Here is a 21,413-nt window from a genome sequence, read left to right on the forward strand (position 1 = left end):
ACACACCGGACACAGAGCAGCTCCGTAAAGTAAAATACAACAAAATGTTTAATGAGCAAATTCGTCTTAGCAAATATGAAACTGCCACAGAGAGGAAAGGGACGGGGCCACGGGGCTGGGGCGCAGGTCAGGGAGACTAAAGAGGAGAGAGTCAACTACGTAAGAAACCGGGGAGGGCACCGGGGGGAGGACCAGAGGCCAGGAGGACGGGAGCTGTGGTCCTGGAAAGGGACGAGGCGGGGCACCAGGGTGGACAACAAAATTCAAAATAGTTTGGCCATAAAATATAAACACACTATGTTTCTACGGTGGGTAAAGGGAGGAGGGTAGAAGGGAAAAGAGGAGAGGCTGTTCTGGGGAGGGGCTATTGGGGTCCTACCCCGCCCTGCTGTGCACCCCCTCCCCACCCCGACCCCTTCCCTCTGTGTCTGTGGGTGCATGTGTCTGTGTGGGCCTGTGCGCGCACTTCCCCATTGCCCTCCCCACCCCAACCCCCACCCCACCCCAATTGCTGCCATTCCAGTTGCTGCCGGCTGTCATTCGGCTGTCACTCCTCTGCCCATCTTCTTCAGAGGGGGAAAAGAGGGGGGGCGGGAGGGGGAGAAGCCCCCAGCCAGCCCTGCCCCCACCCTCCCCCTCCACCTCTACCAGAAGTCCCGGCGGTGGTAAGAGTCGGGGTCACAGTATTTTGTGACAACCACTCTGTTGGCGAACTTGCGACCCGTCAGGCCCTGCATGGCTTTCTGGCAGTCAAACACAGAGGTGAACTCCACGAAGATCTGCAGGAGTAAGAGACAGGTTGGGAAGGCAAGGTGGCCTCAAGTCTCTGAGGATAAACTGGCTCAGCCACAGTAACCAGCCAGCATCTGCCCAACACCCAGAAATCTGCAGGAGGGGGAGGAAGAGAGAGGGCCTTGCTGCAGGTCTGGGAGCATTTACCCAAATTAACCCCAGGATCAAAGAACAATAGTGCACAGAGCAGAGCCATGTGGAGGCATGGGAGAGTGACTGGAACTGAGAGCCACACGGGACAGCAGCAAGCTCCCCAAGGAAAGAGGGCACCTGTGTTCACAGTTGCCCCTGTACCACACCCCCTGCTGGGTGCTCCCCAAGCTTGCCCAAAGGCCATGTTCTCCCCAGAAGACAGACAAACTAGGATTCAAACCTAGGTTGACTCCAAAAAAAAAAAAAAAAAAAAAAAAAAAAAAAAAAACCACAACAACAAAAAAACCTCATCTAGTTTCTCATCTGGTTTGAACCACCAGTTTACAGCGAGTGGGTGAGGGGGAGGATGAAACCCATCTAATTCGCAATATGGGACTTCTATTAAGACAAATGCCCCGTTGCTTCAACAAAATAGCTTACAAAAAAAAAAAAAGAGCATTATATCTGCAACTGTTATAAGAAGTTCTAAATAAAATTACATGGATCCTTGTTTGGATATACTTAGACCAAGTATAAAAAACATGTGAGGCAGGGAAATCTGAACACAAATTTTAAGTAAATTCTAAAGATAATTTTGTTAATGTAATAATGGTATTGTAGTTTCATGACAATTATTTAGAAGTTATCTGTTAAAAGTTGAGAGCAGTAGTTCTCAACCAGCACAAACGTGTCCCCATCCAACATTTTGCAATGTCTGGAGATGTTTTGGGCTGTCACAAAGGAGGGGGTGCACCGCTACCGTGCAGGAGGAGCCCCCATCTACTGAGTAGAGGCCGGGAATGGGGCTCTGCATCCAAAAGCGCACGGCACAACCTCAAAGCAAGACTTAGCAGGCCCCGAATATTTGTAGCTCAGATATTAGAGAAATATGCTTTAAGTTATTTCAGGAAAAAGCAAGCTAGGAAGCTAAATACAGAAATTAAGGACAAGCTATGGATAACCTGAAGCTGGGTCACGGGGCACCAGAATGTGTATATGCCATAGCAGAACTGAAATGACCTACCGTAGTGTTTCACTACAATACTTGTATTTTCATGTATGTTTGAAAAGAACGACAAAGTTTACAAACAAAACAAGATGATCCCAGAACCAGGCAGGTCTTCCCCTTCATCCTTCCCACAAATACTGACTCGGCCCCTCAGGAGCCAGGCTCCCTCCCAGCACCCATGACCATGGCACTGAAGCACCAGGAGCAGGTGCTTCCACCACACCAGTGAGGACTGGGCAGGCGAACAGGGTCAGGAGAAAGGAAATGCTGCCCATCGCCCCCTCACCACCACCCCCAGCCCTGTCCCTTGGCCCCTGACACTTGTTTCCACTACTCCCTGGGCAAATTCATCCAACTGACACCAAAACGGGGATCAGTGTGCTGATGACCCCTAAGTTTCTCTCAGACCTCATGCCTGGAACGCAGACCTGTCCTGCTCACAGCTGCACACATCTCTGCTCAGGTGTCTCAGGACCTCAGACTGCCCACCGACACTGTTCCCCAACACCAACCCCCCACCCCCAAACTTGCTCATCTCCCTTGCTTTTCACCTGCCATTTCTACCCTGTCACTGAGGCCAGGAGTCTGAGCAGCTAGCTTGACTCCTCTTCCCCCTCCAGCACACCCCAATCAACCACCGGCATCTGGGTGTTCACAGGTAACCGGTCTCTCCAATCTACCGAATTCGCTCCACCCTCCTGCCGCTACTTTAAATCAGGTCACCACCTTCCAACCAGCTGACCACAAGCTATTAGTTCCCAAAGCTCCAGAGATCGTACCACCAGCACCTCTGCCCCCTCCACAGTCCCGGCCTGCAGAACCCCACTCTGTAGGGCTAGAGTAATAAGCACCTGCTCTATAATCGCCAACCACGCTTACCTGATTTTGAGGAACTCTCTACGTGCCAGGAAACAGGCCACATTCCAGACCTTTCAAAGACTTCCTTCTCGCTCCAGGGAACACCCAACATTATTCTAGGACCCACACAGACCTACAAGATCTGCCGTACTGGGTCCCACCTCCCAGCCTCGGACCTCATCTCCCACTGCTCTCTGCTTAGGGTACACGCACTTCATCACTGTCCCCAAACACACCAGGCTCCTACCCCAGGGGATCTACAGTCACTGGGCTCCCTGCTCAGGACCCTACCTGCCTGCTGGAATAACCTGATGTCACTTGGGCCTACTTGACCCTCCTAAGAACAGCATCCAGGGCAATTCTATTCCCGTTCTACCTGCTACCTGAGGCAGCACCTATGTTGTCTTTGACAAGGCTGGCCCCAAGATTTGCCCTGCTTAAAGGCCTGAATCACAGGTGAGTGGTTAGATGAACCTAAGTCACCTCCCCTCCTTCCCTGCGTCCCGAGGAGGGTTCGAAGTGCTGGCACCTGGCACATTGCCAGAAGTGACATGACTCACTGAGCTGGGAAATCAGACTGCAAGAATTGGAGATCTGACCATGTGCCCTGAAACCTCTGAGGAAGGGCCCAGAGAGCTGCTGTAGAGTTTGGGATCGCACAGGTAAGTTTAGTGAATACCTGGCAGGCAGGAGATACAAGCGGGTTTGCTGCTGTTGTGAGTATTTTTAGCACTTTTCTACCCGCTGCACAGACAAAACCAAACCACGTGCCTCAAGTCACACTACAGAGCCAAGCTGTGAAACACAGTTGCGGGGCCACGCTCCAGGGGGGCCCCCCACACCCATCCAGGTCACGGCAGTGGTGTACACGCATGCATGTTGGGGGGAAGGGGGGTATGCACACATGCACACCTTTCCGCAGCCGGGCACTTCGACGCCGTCCACAGGCCGGGGGATCTCAATGGACTTGACGAGCCCATACTTGCTGCACTCATCCCGCACATCCTCTACTATCTCCTCGTACTCCTCATCGTCCAGCAGCTCCTCAGGCAGCACCATGTTCATGAGGCACAGGACCTCAGTCGGGTGGCCGCCCATCTGCACCTGGGAGCTCATGAGCCCCGGCACTTGCAGGGTCACCGGGGTCTGGTTGATGGTGCTCTGTGGGGAAAAGCAGGGGGGAGGCAGGGCCGTCATGGCCAGGACCACAGAGCACCCCCAAAGACCTACCCAGAGAAAACCACGCCCTGCCCCTGAAGGCCCAGGTGTCCACTCTCAGCGGCGCCCAGGAAAGCCAAGCCCAGAGCTTACAGGGACCCACTCCCAGCCCCACCCAGCCCCACCCCACCCCCAGGTGTCCCTCTAGCCAATGGAAGATGACGTGCCGGGGGGCTCACCAGCGTGGCATTCTTGGCTCCCACACTTGCCCTCTGGACGAGCAGTTTCTTATCCCCCAGCTGCATCCCATTCAGCCCCGCAATGGCCTGTGTATGGAGGACGAGGGGTGGGGGGCGCAGCAAAGAGGTGTGGGTCAGGGGCCAGGAGACTGACACCTCCCCCCAAGCCCCAATACCCCAGAGCCGGGCATTGGCGGGGGAGAGCTTGGAAAGAGCTGGAACCGAGGGAAAGGGGCCAAGTCCCCAACGCAGGGCCCTGCTGCAGGCTGGCCTCCTCCCACCCATCCCGAGGAGGGAAGACGTCAGTGTGGACACGGAGCAGGGTGAGAGGCAAGGGTGGATGCAGCAGTGCCAGGGACCCGGGGCTCACCTGGTCTGTAACGTTGATGTCCACGTACTCACAGAAGGCGTAGCCCTTGGAGAGCCCCGTGGCACTGTCCTTGACCAGGTTGAAGGCCTTGAGAGGCCCGAACGATGTCAGCAGCTCTTTTACCTGCGGCGGGGCCGCAACTCCGTCAGGGCTGGTTTGGGCAAAGATTGGGAGGGGAGAAGCCAGGAGGAGGCGAGGGGTCTACCTGGTCATCGTTCAGGTAATTGGGTAAGCCCCCGATGAACAGCTTGTGGGCAGAGTCCGGAACCACGGTGGACACAACTCCTGGGGGAAAAGGGAAGTAGACAGGCTTTGGTTTCCAGCACAAGGTCTTTACCCAGAACCCTAGGGTGAGCGCACGGGCACAGGCCCATTATGCCTGATGCAGCAACAGGCCGGTGTTCCGCCATCCACCCACCCACTCTAGCCACGGAGGCCCAGCAACCACCAACAGAGAACAGCTCTCTCCCAAACCCGCACAACCTCTGAGACTCGTACTAACAGCTTTCCTCAGGACATGCCATGACAGATACCAGCATGGCATGGCAGCAAAGGTCCCCGCTGAGGGGCCACAAAGACGCAATCTCATACCCAAATCTGCCAACCGCAGCAGGTCATGTTTGGCTCTCACCCTACTGGTGAGGCGTCAGGATAACACACCCAACTCCCTCCTCCGTCAGACCCCAAATCCAAGCCCTTTCCTACCACCCAACGTTCACAACAGGTCTCCCGTTGAGACTTTTGGTCCTCTTCTCTGCTCTGCTGTCCTGTACTTTTTGCAACTACAAAAACCCAACAACTCCATCTCTATCCTATTGTGTGTGAAATCGGAGGCCCGCTGCTCTGGGTCCATAAAGGCAGAGACGTTCCCAGTTTACTCAGCACCCTGACCACAGAGGCCAGCACGATGTTCCAGGGGACTCATGTCCGCTAAGTGGGTTTAATGACCGCTATACCTCTACCCCAATCGTCTCCACTCAACTTTGGATTCAGAGACAAGTGCCTGCCAGGTGGCTCAGCCCGTTGGTCCCACTGGCTTCAAAAGCATGCCACTCAATTCCTGGAGGCCTCCTGTGAGCTGTGAGCTACCCAGAGCCCCAGCTTGCTGTTGGGGCTCAACGTTAGAGAAACACCACCCATCCAGCCTGACCAGTTCCAAACTTTTCAAGGTCAGAGCCCACTACCAGGGGCGGCGGGGCCTGGCCTGCCTCTACAGTCCACACCAAGGGGGCCTCCCCACGTCCACCTGACCTAGAGAGAGACAGCGGAGATGCAGGGTGGGAGAAAGCATCAGCCACTGAGTCACCGGACCCGAAGACGGGTGCACCCTCTCCTACCACCACCCCAGCCGCTTCAACAACCAGAGCTGAGCCCCACCAGGACGGGGCCATGGAGGTGTGCAGACCATGGAGATCCAGCACGTCCAAGGTAGGATAAGCAGAGGCCACAGGCCAGGCACTGCAGATAAATTCCTTAAATTTACTGCCTCAGTACTCTCCAAATCCCTATCCATAGTAACACAGAATAAACTGAGGCAGAAAAAGTAGTTCTACCTTGGATTCATACAGGCAGAAAGAGAGACCTCTAGGCCCCTTTATCACTCATGACTCCACAGGTAGTTCCCGGCAAGCTAAGGCACCATCACTCTGACCAATGGCAGACTAGGACAGGGACAGCGATTTCGTCACGTCAGTAGGGGAGTAGCAGAGCCAGATGAACGTCAGCCAGCGGGCCCAGGCCGGAACCTGCTGTGCCGTGCACCCCAGGGACGCACACAGTGCTCAGGGCACCAGGGTCGGGCTCCCTGGGTTCACATCTGGGGTGCAGCACCAAGTGAGGCTCCACCGGGCCTCAGTGTTCTCGTCTATGAAACACCTACAACGCAGAACGAGAACAGACCACAGGGAGTCTGCACCTAAAACGGGGCCTGAGGCCAGGCCAGTACTGCAGACCCTGGGTGCACGATGGTTCTGAAGCGGGGGGCAACGACCGACACAATGTCACACAACCAGAAAAGGTGATACAAATCAGTTCCCGGCACCCGAACATCAAGCCCCTGGCAACCTCCTCTCCCAACACAACGGGCAGGTTCCTCCCTGACCAGGCATCTACTGTCTCAGAAGGGCCATCCAGCACACTCCTCTCCTCAATTCCAAGGCCTCACCTCCTTGCCGGACATGCTGGACCCCCAACGGCTGAGCAATCTTTTCTTGTACCTGGAATACCATTTCTTCCTACCGGCACTCCCCACTGGGCCTGGCCAAAAACTCTCCTGAGGGAGTGGGTGCACGGGGGTGACGCCCCACTGGCAGGAGCCTGCTGAGGGAGAGTGGGACTCAGCCCTGCACTGAGCAGGGAGCCTGGCATGGCGGTGGGCAGGTGCTCAGGGCTAAGCTGAATTCACACAGTGAATGGCTATTCCGCTTTCCTGCCTCCAAAACAGCTCTGGCTCTCCCTTACCCGCCCCCCAACCCCATTTCCCTCTTGTCTTAAATGGAGGGCCAGGATTCCACCATCAGTCCTGGACAGCTAGGCCTGACTCCAGTGGGAATGAATTTAAGGTTTCACAATTCCAGGTGATCCGTGTTTAATTTTAGGCAACACGCCTCCATCAAGGTCAGAGAGTCGCCTTCCAGGTTCCTGTATTGTTCCTCTTCTAACCAAGAATGTCTGCTGAATTTTATCACGTGCTTTTTCCCTTTAATCTCCTTATATATATAATAACCTTTTTTTTTTTTTAATGAAAACAGAAAACGAAAACAAAAGCTTTGCTGTGGAGAAAAATCGACCAGAAGATTCTTAACCTACAGGCAGAATTCCACTGCCACTTCCCACCACACACACTCCCAGAACTGAGCAGGCCCGCCCAGGCACTGGTACTGCAGAGGTCTCTCCAGCCTCTCTGGGCAGGCGAATCCCAAAGCCAGAGCGGTAAGTGATCTTCCAGCGGCTTCATCACACCAAAAGCCACCTCTAGAAAGGGGCCCATGACTCTGGGAAGACGATCCAAAGCAGCTGTTCCTGGATCTGTGAGGTCTCCGTTGCCAGGGAGACCACTAATCATGCCCTTGCCTTGCTCTCCTCCTGAATGAAATGGGATCCCAGTATCCACAACGGCAGCTGGCAAACCCATCATTAAAGGGCTGAGTGGCGAACGTTTTTTTTTGTTGCCCACAGGGTCTCTGTCACTCAAATTGGCGCTGCTGCACAAAACAGACTACAGGCAGTGAGCGGGCTGGGCTCTGTACTAATTAATCTTTATTTAAAAACAGGCAGGGGGCGCCTGGCTGGCTCAGTCGGTGGAGCGAGCACCTCTTGCTCAAGCACACGAGTTCGAGCCCCACGTTGGACGCGGAGCCTACTATTTAAAAAAAAAGCTTGGGGCGCCTGGGTGGCACAGCGGTTAAGCGTCTGCCTTAGGCTCAGGGAGTGATCCCGGCGTTATGGGATCGAGCCCCACATCAGGCTCCTCCGCTATGAGCCTGCTTCTTCCTCTCCCACTCCCCCTGCTTGTGTTCCCTCTCTCGCTGGCTGTCTCCTATCTCTGTCAACTAAATAAATAAAATCTTTAAAAAAAAAAAAAAAAAAAGGCAGTTAGCCACGTTTGGCCCCCTAGCTGTCACTCGCTGACCTCGTACTATAGGCTGCCAAAAATCTACCATGATGGACAGAGCCCACTTGGGACAGTGCCTGACACAGTAAGCTTCAGCAAGTGGGCAGGGTCCTCACGTAACGAAAAACTACTTAAAGCGCACTACATTTACTCAGCAAAGGGGTGCCTGGGTGGCCTAGTCAGTCAGGTGCCCGACTCCTGGTTTTGCCTCAGGTCAGGATCTTGCAGTCGTGGGATCGAGCCCGCGTCAGACTCTGCACCCAGTGCAGTCTGCTCCAGGTCTTCTCTCCCCCCAACCCCCTCGCATGCTCTAAAATAAATAAAATCTTTTAAAAAGTTTACTTCACACAAAACAATGTTGCGTGGCTTCATCTGGGACACGGTCCCACAGATGTGTGTCCACACAGAACGTTATGGGGCTGTGTGCTTAGAGCATGTCAGTACATAGGACACCTCAGCCACTGAAAGAATTCAAGAGATCCGCCGAACCTACCAAATTACTGCAGTGGGAAACACTGGAGACAAGCCAGGGAACCAGCGCCCAGTCCCAAGGTGCCACCCCCTCTGGGACTCCACATCCACCGCTTTGCCAAGAGTGGACTCGGTTTCTAAAAGGGGCCCTCAAGGCAAAGCCTCTGCCCTTGGAATCCCACCTTCTACTACTTCCTCCCCCCATACCCAGAGTACCAGCGCTCACCTACCTTTCCTGGATGAATTCCAGGGGCCTGAGAATCAGGCCCCCCAGCTCCACTACAGCGCTGGCTCCTCCAAGCCCACTTTGCTCCCTGCACCCCAACAGGGCCTCACAGAGACGCAAATCCCTGCTTATACCCATCTCTCCACAGAAGACAGCGACCAGCCTGCAGGTTGAGTCAGGCCTGCTGTCGATTTCCGTGCAGTCCTCAAGGGTTTTGAGAGGCTCCTGCCCAGCATGTGCATGGTGTATGAAACTGACGAGTCAGCATCCAACGACGACAAGGCCGTGCCCACTTAGATAGCATGAGGCTGCGCGCAGGCTGCCACATCGCAACAGAACCACGACCGAGACGCTATGCCCACAGAGCCAAAGACATTCACCATCTTACCCTTCGCAGGAAAAGCACGCCGACCCAGAATACTACTGAACACGGCTGCGGGGAATGGCCCAAAGCACACGAGTCAAGAGAAACACCCAGACCAAAAAAATGAGGGATTCTCCAGCTGCCAGCCCCACAACGGGAGCCTGTCTGCTGTGCTCACGCTGACTGCCAAGGCCCAAGAGCGAGAATGACAGGCTGCAAGCCCTTCACCTCCCTCAACACATTCCACAGCCACTACGCAAACTCAAGTGGGGAGAGCGCCCAGCTCCAAACGTTTGGAGAAATGGACGAGAAGCTCTCACACCATTTCCCAAGTATCTCCAGCCAGGCCGGAGACGGGAGGGGACAAGGCCCCCACTCACCAGGCACGTAGACAGAGGGATTCTCTGACATGCCAGGCAGGGGCTGGTAGTCGTGAGGCCTGCGGATCTTCAGTGACTGGCCCTGGAAGATGATACCGTCAAAGGCCATGGCCTGCGTGGTCTCATCCACTGAGCGGAACTGAAAGAGAAGGGGGCGGCGAGGGTCAGGGAGCCCAGTGGACAACGGCCTGCAGAAGGGCCCCAGGGAACAAGGGCTGCTGCAGGGGTACTGCCGCCAGGAGGAACACATGCCTTCCTGACCCCGCCATGCACCCGGCTCACCTCCAAGAAGGCAAAGTTCTTGTCTTGGTTTATCTGCACAGCCAAGACGGGGTTGCCAGGGGCCTGGGTCAGCCCCCCAAGGCGCATCTGGGCGTTGAAGAAATCCATCATGGCCTCCTGCAGAGGGAATAGGAGACAGGGGGGGGCGGGGGAAGGGAGGTGGAGAGAGGAGGGGAGGGTGAGAGAGGGAGACACAGAGGGGTTTGGGGGTGAGGGGAAGGGAGGGAGTTGGGAAAGGTGGAAGAAGGGAGGGAACAGTGGAATAGGGATGGGGGCATAGAGATCAATAGTAGGAACGAAGGCAGAAGAAAATGAGAGAAAACAAGGCGAGGAGGCAGTAGCGATAGACAGCCAGGGGCCAGGAGTGTGGGGAAGGCCACGGGGGCCCCAACCAAAGAGACATCGTTCAAGAAAAATGCACGGAAACAGCGACAAGAAAAGAAGAAAAAGCATGAAATAGAAAACGAGGAAATGGAATGTGAGAGAAAAAGCATCCAACGGCAGCAAGAGGAAAGTGGTAGGAAAGCAGCGAAGAAAGAGCAGGCGGGAACAGAGAGCACCAAGTCAGAGAAAAAGAGGAGCAAAGGGATAGGGAAGGTGGAGGGAAGGAGGGTGGGGTGAGGGAGGGTGGGCGGGAGGGGAGGAGAAAAGAGTGATGTGGCGGGATCTGGCCCTGGAGTCCGGGGGCTGCTTTATCAAACGTAGCAAAGTGCAGGTTGAGAAAGTCAGAATGGACCTTACTTGCCTTCGACGACGGTAGCAAACTTTTTGTTGCTACGAGGGATCTCAGCCCCACAATATTTCACTTTAAAGAGAAATGGAAACAACTCTTTGATCTCGGGATTCTCGGGGTGCCACGGGAAGGGGTTGGGGAGAGGGGAGGGGAGAGGAGCGGTGGGGAAGGTTGGGGAGGTCAGGGCCATCAAAAACAAAAGAGCAGCGACCACGGGAGGGACGTAGGGAGAGGATGGGGTACAGGCGGCAGAGAACCAGAGGTGTGTCAGAGAAATCTGAGGGGAACGTGCGTCTGTTTGTGTGTTTGTGTGTGTGTGTGTGTGTGTGTGTGTCGGCGTGCGCGCGCGTGTGCGAGTCTCCCTCTCTGTCTCTCTCGATACGGATTCATGGATTTTCGTAGGTTCGTTATGTGTGTGTTTGATCCCTGGGTTGTTGGAGGAGGTTGGGAGAGGGGAGACGGGAGAGGGGAAGAGGAGGGAGGGAGAGGGCCACCCCCAGCCCGGCCCCTGGCTGGCTCAACTCCATCGGTCCGTCTGGGAGGGGGCCGGGGGGCCTTGCAGGAGCAGAGTCTGACCCGTGCAGGTTGGGGGAGGGAAGGGAGGGAAGGGGAGGAATGGGTGGGGGGAACTGGGGAGAGGGTAGGGGCAGGGAAAAGGCAGGGGGCGGGCAGTACCTCAGTGATGCCAAAGGGGATGTTGCCCACGTAGAGGCGCCGGGCCTGTCTGGTCATCTGGCTCCCGACCACGGGCACCGGCGTCGGGGTCACAGCCAGGCCGTCAGGGGTCATGGTGGGGAGAAGGGCGGTGGCTGGAATCTGACCCGCAGCTTCGAGAACAGCACAGCAGGATTAGACTGCAGCAGGGCAATCCTCCACACACACCCCCCAGTTCAGGGTCCACCCACTGCACACCCAGAGAGCCACAGGAGGGCAGCTCCCCAAGGACCAGCCCGAGGGAGGCTCAACCCCACTCTGCCATGGGAGTCTCACAGCATCTCCTCTGTGGTGGTCGAAAGGACAGAAACCAGGAAGCCCAGGACACAAACCTTATCCTGCTACCCCATCACCCCCCACCAGATCAAAGTCTGCTCCCTCAACCACTCAGCACCCTCAGTTTGTTAACTAATGAGGCAGCAGCTGCAGCCTACCTTGCATGGCCTTGTACTGCATGGGGGTGATATGCTCGAAGCCAGGTGGTGGTACATCCCAGTATTTACGGACCTTCTTCTTCTTCTCGTGGCGGGGGGAACGACTGGGAAGGGGGGAGGGGAGAGCGGGGCAGGACGACCTCAGTCTGACCAAAGGTGGGCCTGTGAGCACCCCAGGCTCCCCTCAGCTCCCCACCAGGAGTGCAGCGCTCTCCAGGAGGGAGAGGATCTGGGTCAGGGCCGCACCCAGGCCTGGGGGAGGGTGCTGGTTTCAAGGCAAGTGGAATCTCTTCCCCAGTGCTTGGGCTGGGGCTGGACAAGGGCAGGGTACACGGGGGCAAGGGGGGGGGGCAAAGGGAGTGGACATCAGGGTGGAAGGGGCAGGAAGAGAAGCTCACATCAATCCACCGTGCTCCTCTTTAGCGCCTCTGGTCAAAGGTTTGCTGGGGGGTGGGAGGGAAAGGTATGGGGAAGGGTGACTGGGGACCCTCGTCTTCCCCACATGCCACACCTCCCCAAGGGCGCAGAGCCCCAGGGCTGGGGGCAGGCCCCCTCAGCCCTGCCGTTCCCCTCAAACCTCCGACCCCAGGAAAGAGGAACTGAGGAAGGAAGGAAAGGCCACACAGACCACTTTCTACTTGGAGAAACTGAGATGGAAGGAGGCAGGAGGACTTCCACCTACCCCGCCCTTCCTCACCTAAGGGGACAGAAAACAGAGAGGGCAATCTACGGAGGAAAGAAGCATTAGAAGAGCAGAATGCAGTTAGGGATCAGAGATGCTGCCCCACTTCAAGAACCCCCTCTTCCCAGGAGGCAAAGTACAGGCCCCAGAAGACAATCCCACAGAGAACCATAGGAAGAGTGGGAATAAAAGAAACCAGCCCTAAGAGACAGGAACTGGGACTGACCTCGTGAAGGAAAAAACAAGAGTCGAGTGCCCTGACTCCAGAATCACCTCCAAGATAAAGAACCTACTGCCCTCACCAACCCACCAGAAACTGAAAAAACAACTCCAGAACAGGGTGGGAAAAAAAAAAAAAATTCTGAACTCAAGACAGACAAGCAACAGACTCCCTCCCCCAGATACACAGAGAGAAGCCAGAGTCCCAGGAGCACAAGGTCTGAGCGCACCAACACCCCATTCACAGGCTGGCCCACCCCCAACCTGTGCCCAGCCAGGGGTCCCCAAGCCCTGGTACCTTCTTCGCCGCCTGTCCCGGGAGGCGCTCCGCTGGTCCCGGTTGCGCCGGTCCCGGCTCCGGCTCCGGCGCTTGCGGTCCCGGCTTCGAGAGCGGCTGTGGCTACGCTTCCGGTGCCGGTTTTCCTTGTCTCGCTCTGGGCCAGGGCGAGGGGGAGGAGAATGAGCTGAGGGAGGACGCGGCCCAGCCCACCCACTCACTGGTGGCTATGCCCCGAGCCCCAGGGAGGCCACCCCCAAGGGGAAGGGACTCAATGGAGATGGGGAGATAACAGGCTTCCTGGGTCCACAAGTGAGTCCAGGGACCCTGGGGGACCAAGGGGACGGGAGCTGGTTACCTGAGGGGACAGGGCCTGGAAATGCCCCCGGGGTGTAAGATACCTGAGGATGCTCAGGAGGAGCTGGGGAGCCAGAGAAGACAGAGGAGGCTGGCTCCTGGTCCCCCTCGAGGGCTGAGGGGCCTGACCCCAGGGTCGTCCCTGAGAGGGGCAGGGCTAGAGGCTGGGGAATCAAGAGACCCAATAATGTTTTCCTGAATGAAAAAATTGGCGACCCCTCAGGAAAGACCTCCTCAACCAGCTGGCACCCACAGCCCCACCATCAGGCCCCAGGGTCAGGTGCCAGGCAAGATCTGATATCCCCAGGAAGCCAGGACACCCGATGGTCCCTTCCCAACTAGGTGAAGAATGCAAGATGCCCTCCTCTAGGGAGGTGCCCCTTTCTGAATGTGGGCTAAAGAGAAGGTGCCTGGCCCTGCCTCAGGAGCTAGGGAAGGAGTGTGCCCTGCCCACTACCCCTCACAGGCTGGTATCCCAAACCACCCCAACCTGCCCACACTCCCTCAAAGCCAGTGACTGGGGTTCAGCCCCCAGTTGGCTCCCTCAACCCCCTCACTGGCCTCAGGGGTGACGACTAGGAACAGAGCAGTCTTGCCCATAAAACCACAGAAACCTCCGCTCAACAGACCTCTCGCCCTGGGAAGGAGGTGCAGACCAAACCACCAGCACATCACAGTGCATTTCCTTATTCCTTAGTTCAAAGACACCCCCAACTCCTCCACTACCCCGTGTCTATGAACAGAGGCAGGAAGAGGCAATAAGAATAAGGTGTAATAAAGTGGACTTTAGCCTCGTCCTTACTACTTTATCTCATATGCCGTCTGAGACTTTAAATGTGAACTTCCTGTAAATAAATCTCAATTCCAAAACCACTAAAACTCAAGAAAAAACGCACCTCGAAAACAGAAAGAAAAAAAAAAAAACAGCAGCAAACACAGCAATGCTCCTAAAACACATCTATACTCAATAGCCCCACTAGCCCTCGATCCTTACTGCTCAGGAAAAACATTTCTACCCAAATAACAGAAAGGGAAACTGAGGCACAGGGAGGCTATGTAACTTGCCCATGGCAAAAGCAAGAAGAGCATGAAGACTGAAGGTGAACCCCGTGGCATTAGGAAGTACAGTTAGGCACCTGGGCACACTTCTTAACGCAGGACAAGAAGAACACTCAAGGGTCTGCCTAGAATCACTAGTCACAATGTTATTATCTCTATAAACATAGAAAACAAAAAATAAATCAGAGACTTGAAGCAACGTGAAATTACAGGCAAACAGGCATGGCACTGGGTACAGAGCAGCTGCGGCCTGGGGCTTTGGGCCTCTGGCTCCACACTTGTAAGATGAGCAGGCTGTGGGCCCCAAGAACTTTCCCTGAGGCTGAGGCTCTGAAACAGACAAGCAGGCTGAGGGACCAACACAGAGGGAGCAGTGATGCCTGCTGGGTGCCTGCCACCAGACAAGGAAATTAATTCTCTGGGGACACACGTGCCCTAGGCATGGGCTGAAGCGCAGATGCTGGCCCGCAGAGCCAAGGATTCACAGGCAGGGCAACACGTGGACAGAGCTTCCTGCCTCCCAACACACACAGATCCACGACAAATGAAAACATAAAAGGAACTTCAATTGCTCAAAATGCTGTGGACGCATTGTGGGACAGCTCCACCAGCCCAGAGTTCAGGCCAGGGCGAAACCAGACAACATACCTGCAAGTAAGTGCCTCGAGGAGGAGCTCCATCAGCTCCACCTGGCAGCCGGGCCTCGTGGCACCTGGCCTTGCAGCCAGCCAGACTCGGGGTGGATTTCAGCTTTCCCGCTTACTGACGGAGTGAAATCACGCAAAAACACCCAAACCTTCCTTGAAACAAAGGTCCCATGTACCCCAGGTGTGTGAGGACTTGGCAGAATGACATTTGGAAAGCACCTTTCCTGCCGGTGCCACCTGAATGAAGATGTGCCTCTCCACTTCGTAGTGCAACATCACGCTAACGATAACTTCACAAAAAACACATCGCTTATTAGGCACTTAGTGTATACCAAGCCCCACGCCACACACATTTCTACGTGTTACCCTGTGTGCGCTCAGCTCTGCCTCTTACCAGCTGAAACCTGGTAAAGCGTTAAAAAAGCGCCCAGCACTTAGCACGCGCTCAGTTTAACCACCAACTATCATTACGATCATCCTGCTCAATTCCACAAGCGCACGGGAGACACAAACACAGAAATCTTAAAGCAACACGGCTGCCGGGCAACAAAGCAAGTGTTAGAACCCAGGAATGCCGGGCTTCACGGGCACTCAAGAGAAGGGCCTCTTCCCCGCTCTCCCGGCCCCAGCACACGGATCGCCGCAGCGTCCACTGCCAGTCCTCGTTCTGACACCCCGCAGCCCCCACGCCCCTCGGCCCCAGCTTGGGGGGGGGGGAGGGAACGTGCTTCCTCCCGCCCGCGCTGACAAGTGCTGAGACCGCGTCTACGCGCCTCAACGCTGGAACCGGACGAGCAATCAACACTCCACGCTGCGGGTATCGGGACTCCCCCAACTCCCGCGTCAGAAGGACGCACGCGTGTCCTCTCTCACGAGGGACACCGCGGCACGCTCGCTGCCCCGGCGCGGGGGCCCCCCCTCGTCCGGCGCCCACGTGAAGGGGGGCTCGCAACCGCCATTTTGGAACAAAGGGGGCGTGGAGACCAGGGCCGTGGGCCCGGCCGGAAGCGGAAATGCCGGAGCAGCGGGAAAGAAAGGAAGCGTTGCGGGACTTGATACACATACAACCTCCTTTCAGATTATTTTAAGAGGGAAAAAAAAAAAAAAGAAAAGGAAAGGACGTGGGGATTCCGCGAAGAAACACCCAGCCAGCCCGACGGTCCGCGCCACCTCCACCGCGGACCACGTGGGGCGCAGCACGGAGAGGGCCGCGCATGCGTCCGGGACCCGCGCCCGCCGCCCCCTCCCCTCCCCTCCCGCGCGCGGCGGCACGCCGGGCGGTCACGTGAGCGAGGCGCGCGCCGCGAAGCGGTGGGGGGGGCGCCGCGCGGCCCTGAAAGGAGGGGGAAGAGAGGGGTAAAATGGCGGGGGACACGGAGAGAGGCCAGGATCCGCCCCGCCCGCCGCCCCGCTCCCCCGGCGCCCTCACCTTGCTTATTCTCGTTGAGCTGCCGCTCGAACTCGTCGAAGTCCGACATGCTGAGGCGGCCGCGTAAGGGCCCTGTGCAGCTCTGGCCTCGCCTTGCCGCCCGCCCGCTCCGGCCGATTCGGCTACTTCCGCCGCTCGCTTCGGCTACTTCCGGCCGCCGCCGGCGCTCCGCCGCCTCCTACCTAATCAAGCCCGGGCCGCCCGCCCCGCCCCGCCCCGGCTCCGCCCCCTCTCCCCGCCCTCCCGCCCGCGAGGTGCCCCTCCCCCCAGAGCCTGACTCCAAATAGCGTCGGCTATTTCCGGGCCGTAGAGGGAATCGGGAGCGGCGGCTTCGGCTGCTTCCGAAAACACCCGAAGCGAGGATTTCACCGGCTTCCCAGGCTATCGTAACTTTTCGGAAACTAGCTCTTCAACGTTCGGGTGTTTCCGTAGGTCCGCGCGTTCCTCTGCGCCCAGCCCCCCCTCCCAAGGGTTCGGCTTCTTCCGACAATTCAAACCGTCCCAGTCTTTGGCTGCTCCCGCAGATTCTGCCCGCTCTTCGCTGCCAGCCCTATCCAAGCAATCGGCTACTTCCGACAATCCTAACCGTTCCGGACTTCTGCACTTTCTGAAGGTTTCCAGCGCTGGCTCTCGGACCCAGCCAGATGATTAAACCCAATGCCAAGCTTCGGCTCTTTCCGGACAGTGCACTCACTCCTCCCCTGCCTGTGAACTTCGGCTCCTTCCGCCACCGCTTCGGGAAGGCCTCACTCACGCGAGACAGCTTCGGTTTTTTCCGTCGGCGCTTCGGCTCCTTCCGGCTTCGGAAACGAAAAAGGGAGGGAGGACAGAGACGAGGTTGGTCAGGAGAAGGGATACAGAGAAAGGGCGGGGTCCCGGCTCTCTGCACCTGGCTCTCCGGGTGGGGAGAGCGGAGGAAAAGAAAGGCCGATCTCGCGGAGGGCTTAAGAAGGTTGCGCGAGACAAAAGCAGGCAGCCGGGTGAAGGGTGCGCGCGGCCGCTGCGGAGGTTGCCAGCGCGGCTTTGTGCGCCTGCGCGGAGTGGAAGAGGAGGGGAGCGAGATGGGCTTCTGCGCCTGCGTAGAGGTCGGTCTGAGGCGAGGTTTCTCACCGTTCGGGAGGCGAGCCGGGTTCCAGAGGCCCCAGCACGCGTGCGCGAGACTTTCCCTTACTCCGGGAAAGGTACTGAAATCCAGACCGTTAAGCACAGCCGCCTTCTCCTGGTTGCTGTAGCAACCGCGTAAGCGCGCTCGCGCCCCTCCCGCAGCGCAGGCGTAGCAGGAGACGTAGAAGGCACTTCCGGAAGACCAGTAATTTGGCAGTACCGCCGCCTGGCGGACGGGCGTGGAAGCCTCGGCCCAGACGTGTCGGTTGCCCCCTCGCCGCGGTTGCTCCCGCTAGCGGTCGTTGAGTCCCGGCCCCTGCCGCCGCGCCTCTAGTCGAGCTAGCCCCGCCAGCAGTGTTCCGAGTTCCCTGGGGCACAGCTGCTTCTCCTCCCGCCCCTGCCGCCGGGGGTGCTAATTACACCCTGTCTCCCCAAGCTCCGGCTCCCTGCCTGACCGCCCGCTCCGTGGAACTCCCCGGAGCCCCCGTCACTGTCTCCGCGGCAACGAACACCCCCTCCAAGAAGAGGCCGGGCCTAGTTTACTCCAAATTTTATCGTCTCTGTTTAATTTAAATTCTCTGAATAATTCTTTCTCGTCCGGAATGCGGGTGGGGAGCTCCTGGCAGAGTGGGCCAGCCTCTCCTCGGGGCTGGGGGTAGAGACGGGGTATGTACAGTGCCTAAGCCCCGCAGAGAGTCTCGCAGTGTCCCCAGGAGGAAGGGCCCGGTGAGGGCAGGACGGTGCAGCTCGCGTGGGAGGGGTGCCAGTGTTTGGGAAAGGGCAGAAACCGACCCCTGGACGGTAGCTCTTGGGAGACTGGCTCCCCAGGGAATGCAGAGGAAGGGGAGGGTGCTAGGACCGTGAGCGGCAAGGAGGGGACCAGATCTATATACAAGGGACCGGGAATGGGGATCTGCAGCAGGAGAGGCACACGCAGAAACACCCCGGGCCCCCTGGAGGAGCACACCACTCATGCACACGCTTGGCCGGTGCCAGGAGGGGCGCAGGAGAGAGGGAAGTGGGGGCCAAAGGGCGCGTCCTGGGCCAGGTGGCAGGATCACCGCTTGAAGCGGTAGGTGATGGGAAGCAGGAGCTTGCTCTTCTTGAGAGCCTGCACCTTCTTGAGGGTCTCGTCGTCCAGGGCCAGGAAGCAGCGACGCGAGTACTCGAGCAGACGTTCCTTAGAAGGGTCGAACTCGCCCACCTCCGCCAACTTCTCAGGGGCCACGATGAGCAGCTCCGCGATGGGCGTGGTCAGCGCCACGGTGTTGCGATCTACTCGGTGGTGCTCAAAGGCCCGAGACATGCTCTTCAGCTTCTGGAAGGTGCCCAGGATCTTCTTGTAGCGGCAGAGGACACCGTCTGCATCCTTCACTGCAGGGCCAGGGCATAGAGACATGAGGAACAGACAAGGACACGAAGGCAGAGATGGAGCAAGGACAGGGAACCCTATACAGGAAAAGTCAGGAGAACAACATGGAGATCCAGAGGACAAGGGGGTGAGGAGTCAAGAGGTGGTGGGAGACATGGAGACAGAGCGAGGCAAGTGGAAAAATCGGTGAAGGCAGGCCCAGAGATGAGGAGGAGTTCCCAGCCCCACTGAGCTTCACCCCCTCGCCTTGTTACTCATGAGGAGCCTGAGGCTCAGAGACCCCAGATGGCCAGGCTGCTGAGGGTGAGCTGCAAAGTAAGACCACACGTGGAGACTGGACAGACAACCAGGCTAGGGGAGAAGGGAGGCCCTCCTTGAAGGTCACAGCAAGCCCCCAGCCCAGACCCCTGAGCTCACACACACACACACCGCCCCCCCCCACCCGCATGCGTCTGGCTCACCCCGCTGCCTCTCCCGGGCCTTGGGCTTCCCAAAGCGCCTCCGGCCAGCACCTCCCTTCTGCTTCTGCCTCTTCCGTTCCACAGTACTGCCTTCTTCAGACGCTCCGCTGAGCGAGGAGGCCGCTGTCTCTGGGTCTGAGGCCTCACCCCCAGCCCCACCCCGGCCGTCCCCCTCAACCCGCCTCGGCCCAGGCTTCACGCGGCAGTGGTCCTCTGGAGAGAGGGAGAGAGAGAGACACCCGTACACATGAACTTCCAGAACAGGAGGGAGAAGGAAGCAAGGGGCTGTCTGCGAGATGGACACAGATGTCACATCACACACAGGTCCCCAGGAAAGGGGGCCTCAACCGGGGCTGGCACCCCCCAGGAGACCAACAGAAAATGCAGTATAGATGTTGCAGTCCTCAGCATGATGGCTGAGGACAGTGCACTTGGTTGGATTTGGAAGCAGAGATCCCAGGTGGGGCATGGGTTCACGCTCCTCTGACTCCTAAACTTTATGGCAAGAGATTTGGGGGAAGGGCTGAGAGAACCAAGACAGGACCAGACACCTCAGAGAGTCTGTGACTATAGGCTCCCACGGTGGAGGAGGGGTTTTCTGGAGACTCAGTGGGACCTCCGGAAGAGTAGACTCTAAAAATCTGGGAAGCAAACAAGGCCTTGGCTGATGTGGGGGGTCCAGACCCTGAGAGAAATGCCAGGCCCTGAGTCTAGTGGTCTGGGAAAGTCAGGTGCCCACCTTCACCTGGACAGAGGGAGCAGCTGACGCTCTGATGCAGGGGCCTCCAGAAGGTGGGCTGGGGGGGAGGTCCAATGTTGGGGTTCTCACTGAGAAAGTCCGGAAGACTTTGGGCCTAACCATCCTAGGTAGGTTCCCATCAGCATGGAGAGACAATGGGTGGTCCCAGCAACCCAGGCCACAGGTGGCTCCAGAGCAGAGGGGTCCCCAATAACAGATGTTGAAAACACACACCCCTTGCCCAGGCTGTCCGGTGAATTACAGGGGACTATGGGGTCCTGGGAGGGAGCCAGCCAGGGGTGAATATCATGTGGAGGGGAGCAGTAGGGGTACTCTCCAAAAAAGGGTGTGAAGATGGAGAAAGGAAAGCCCTATCCCTGGCAGGCGATGGCCACAGGATTCTGCCCATCAGCAGTGGCAGGAGTCAGGCAGGAAGGAAGCTGAGCTTGGGTCCTGGAGACAGCCTCAGGAGTAGGGAGAGACCCCCACTGGGCCACCAGAGGATGAGAGTAGGTGAGAAGGGTCCCGGATCCCAGAGAAGGGCCAGAGCTGAGTGTCAGGGCCCAGGAGCGAGACACGAGGGACCACCTCCTCAGGCACCTCACCTGCATCCATGCGGGCAGAGGAGATAAACTTGTCTAGCTGACACCGCAAGAAGTCCCTCTCCTCCTCCAGGTCCTCGATGCGCTTCTGCAACCATGAGTTCCTCTCCAAGGCCATGTGCAGCTGGGCCCTGACACCATTCATCAGGGCCACGGTCGGGGATGCGGCCTCCGGAGGCTCTAGGGACACCGGGGAACCTTGGTCACACCCCAGGCCTCAAGAGCCCTGCACCCCAGCTGACTGGGGTCCCTCCGAGCCTTCCCCCCAGCTCACCCTCGAAGTTTCCCCGAGAGGGGCTCAGACTGTAAAAGATCTGTGGGTCTAGATGGGGCGTCTCATCGAAGGGGATGGAGATCTCGAAGGCCTCATCGTCTTTCTTCACTGGAGGGGAGAGGCCAGGGGTCACCCCAGGGAAGGCCCCAGGCACCTCAGACCAGCCCCCAACCACAGCAGCCCTGGGGAGGAAAGGGCAGGGATGGGCTGGGCAGGGCAGTGGTGGGACCAAGGGTGGGGCAGGGTCCCAGCTTCCTCACGTGTCCTCCTCCGGCTGTTTCGGTCATTCATGACGTGGCCTCCAGAGGACCCAGGCAGCTTAGCGCCTCAGGGGCACTGGACAGAAAGGGCAGCCACAGATGGAGGGACATCCCAGGGGAGGTGGGACCCAACTCTTTAGGACTGGGGGGGGGGGG

General features: G+C 57.6%; 2 protein-coding genes across 5 annotated transcripts in view; both read right to left on the reverse strand.

The window, feature by feature from the left end:
- Window positions 1–30: 30 nt before the first annotated feature.
- On the reverse strand, window positions 31–16,602 carry U2AF2 (U2 small nuclear RNA auxiliary factor 2). 2 transcript variants are annotated; one of them, XM_040632837.1, is made up of 12 exons: window positions 16,446–16,602; window positions 12,975–13,110; window positions 12,174–12,218; window positions 11,776–11,879; window positions 11,303–11,454; window positions 9,895–10,011; window positions 9,613–9,751; window positions 4,764–4,843; window positions 4,559–4,681; window positions 4,189–4,275; window positions 3,704–3,952; window positions 31–779 (listed from the first exon to the last, which is right to left on the reverse strand). In XM_040632837.1, the coding sequence occupies exons 1-12, from the start codon at window positions 16,492–16,494 to the stop codon at window positions 645–647; spliced, it is 1,416 nt and encodes a 471-aa protein (XP_040488771.1). In that variant the 5' UTR covers window positions 16,495–16,602; the 3' UTR covers window positions 31–644. The 2 variants fall into 2 exon arrangements, with proteins under 2 accessions (XP_040488771.1, XP_040488770.1); XM_040632836.1 differs by having other exon boundaries at window positions 4,177–4,275.
- A 1,489-nt stretch (window positions 16,603–18,091) lies between these two features.
- The window catches only part of CCDC106 (coiled-coil domain containing 106), a 4,163-nt gene continuing 841 nt past the window's right edge, over window positions 18,092–21,413 (reverse strand). For 2 of the 3 annotated variants that reach the window (XM_040632873.1, XM_040632872.1), the window contains exons 2-6: window positions 21,258–21,333; window positions 20,998–21,105; window positions 20,727–20,903; window positions 19,383–19,595; window positions 18,092–18,923 (exon numbers count right to left, since the gene is read on the reverse strand). In XM_040632873.1, coding sequence (XP_040488807.1) covers window positions 18,607–18,923; window positions 19,383–19,595; window positions 20,727–20,903; window positions 20,998–21,105; window positions 21,258–21,288 — 846 coding nt within the window. In that variant the 5' untranslated portion in view covers window positions 21,289–21,333 and the 3' untranslated portion in view covers window positions 18,092–18,606. The remainder of the gene's footprint in view (window positions 18,924–19,382; window positions 19,596–20,726; window positions 20,904–20,997; window positions 21,106–21,257; window positions 21,334–21,413) is intronic. The other variant, XM_040632874.1, reaches the window with a different exon arrangement.

This window comes from Ursus maritimus, unplaced genomic scaffold (genome assembly GCF_017311325.1).
Source record: "Ursus maritimus isolate PB19 unplaced genomic scaffold, ASM1731132v1 scaffold_19, whole genome shotgun sequence".
Classification (NCBI taxonomy): domain Eukaryota; kingdom Metazoa; phylum Chordata; class Mammalia; order Carnivora; family Ursidae; genus Ursus; species Ursus maritimus.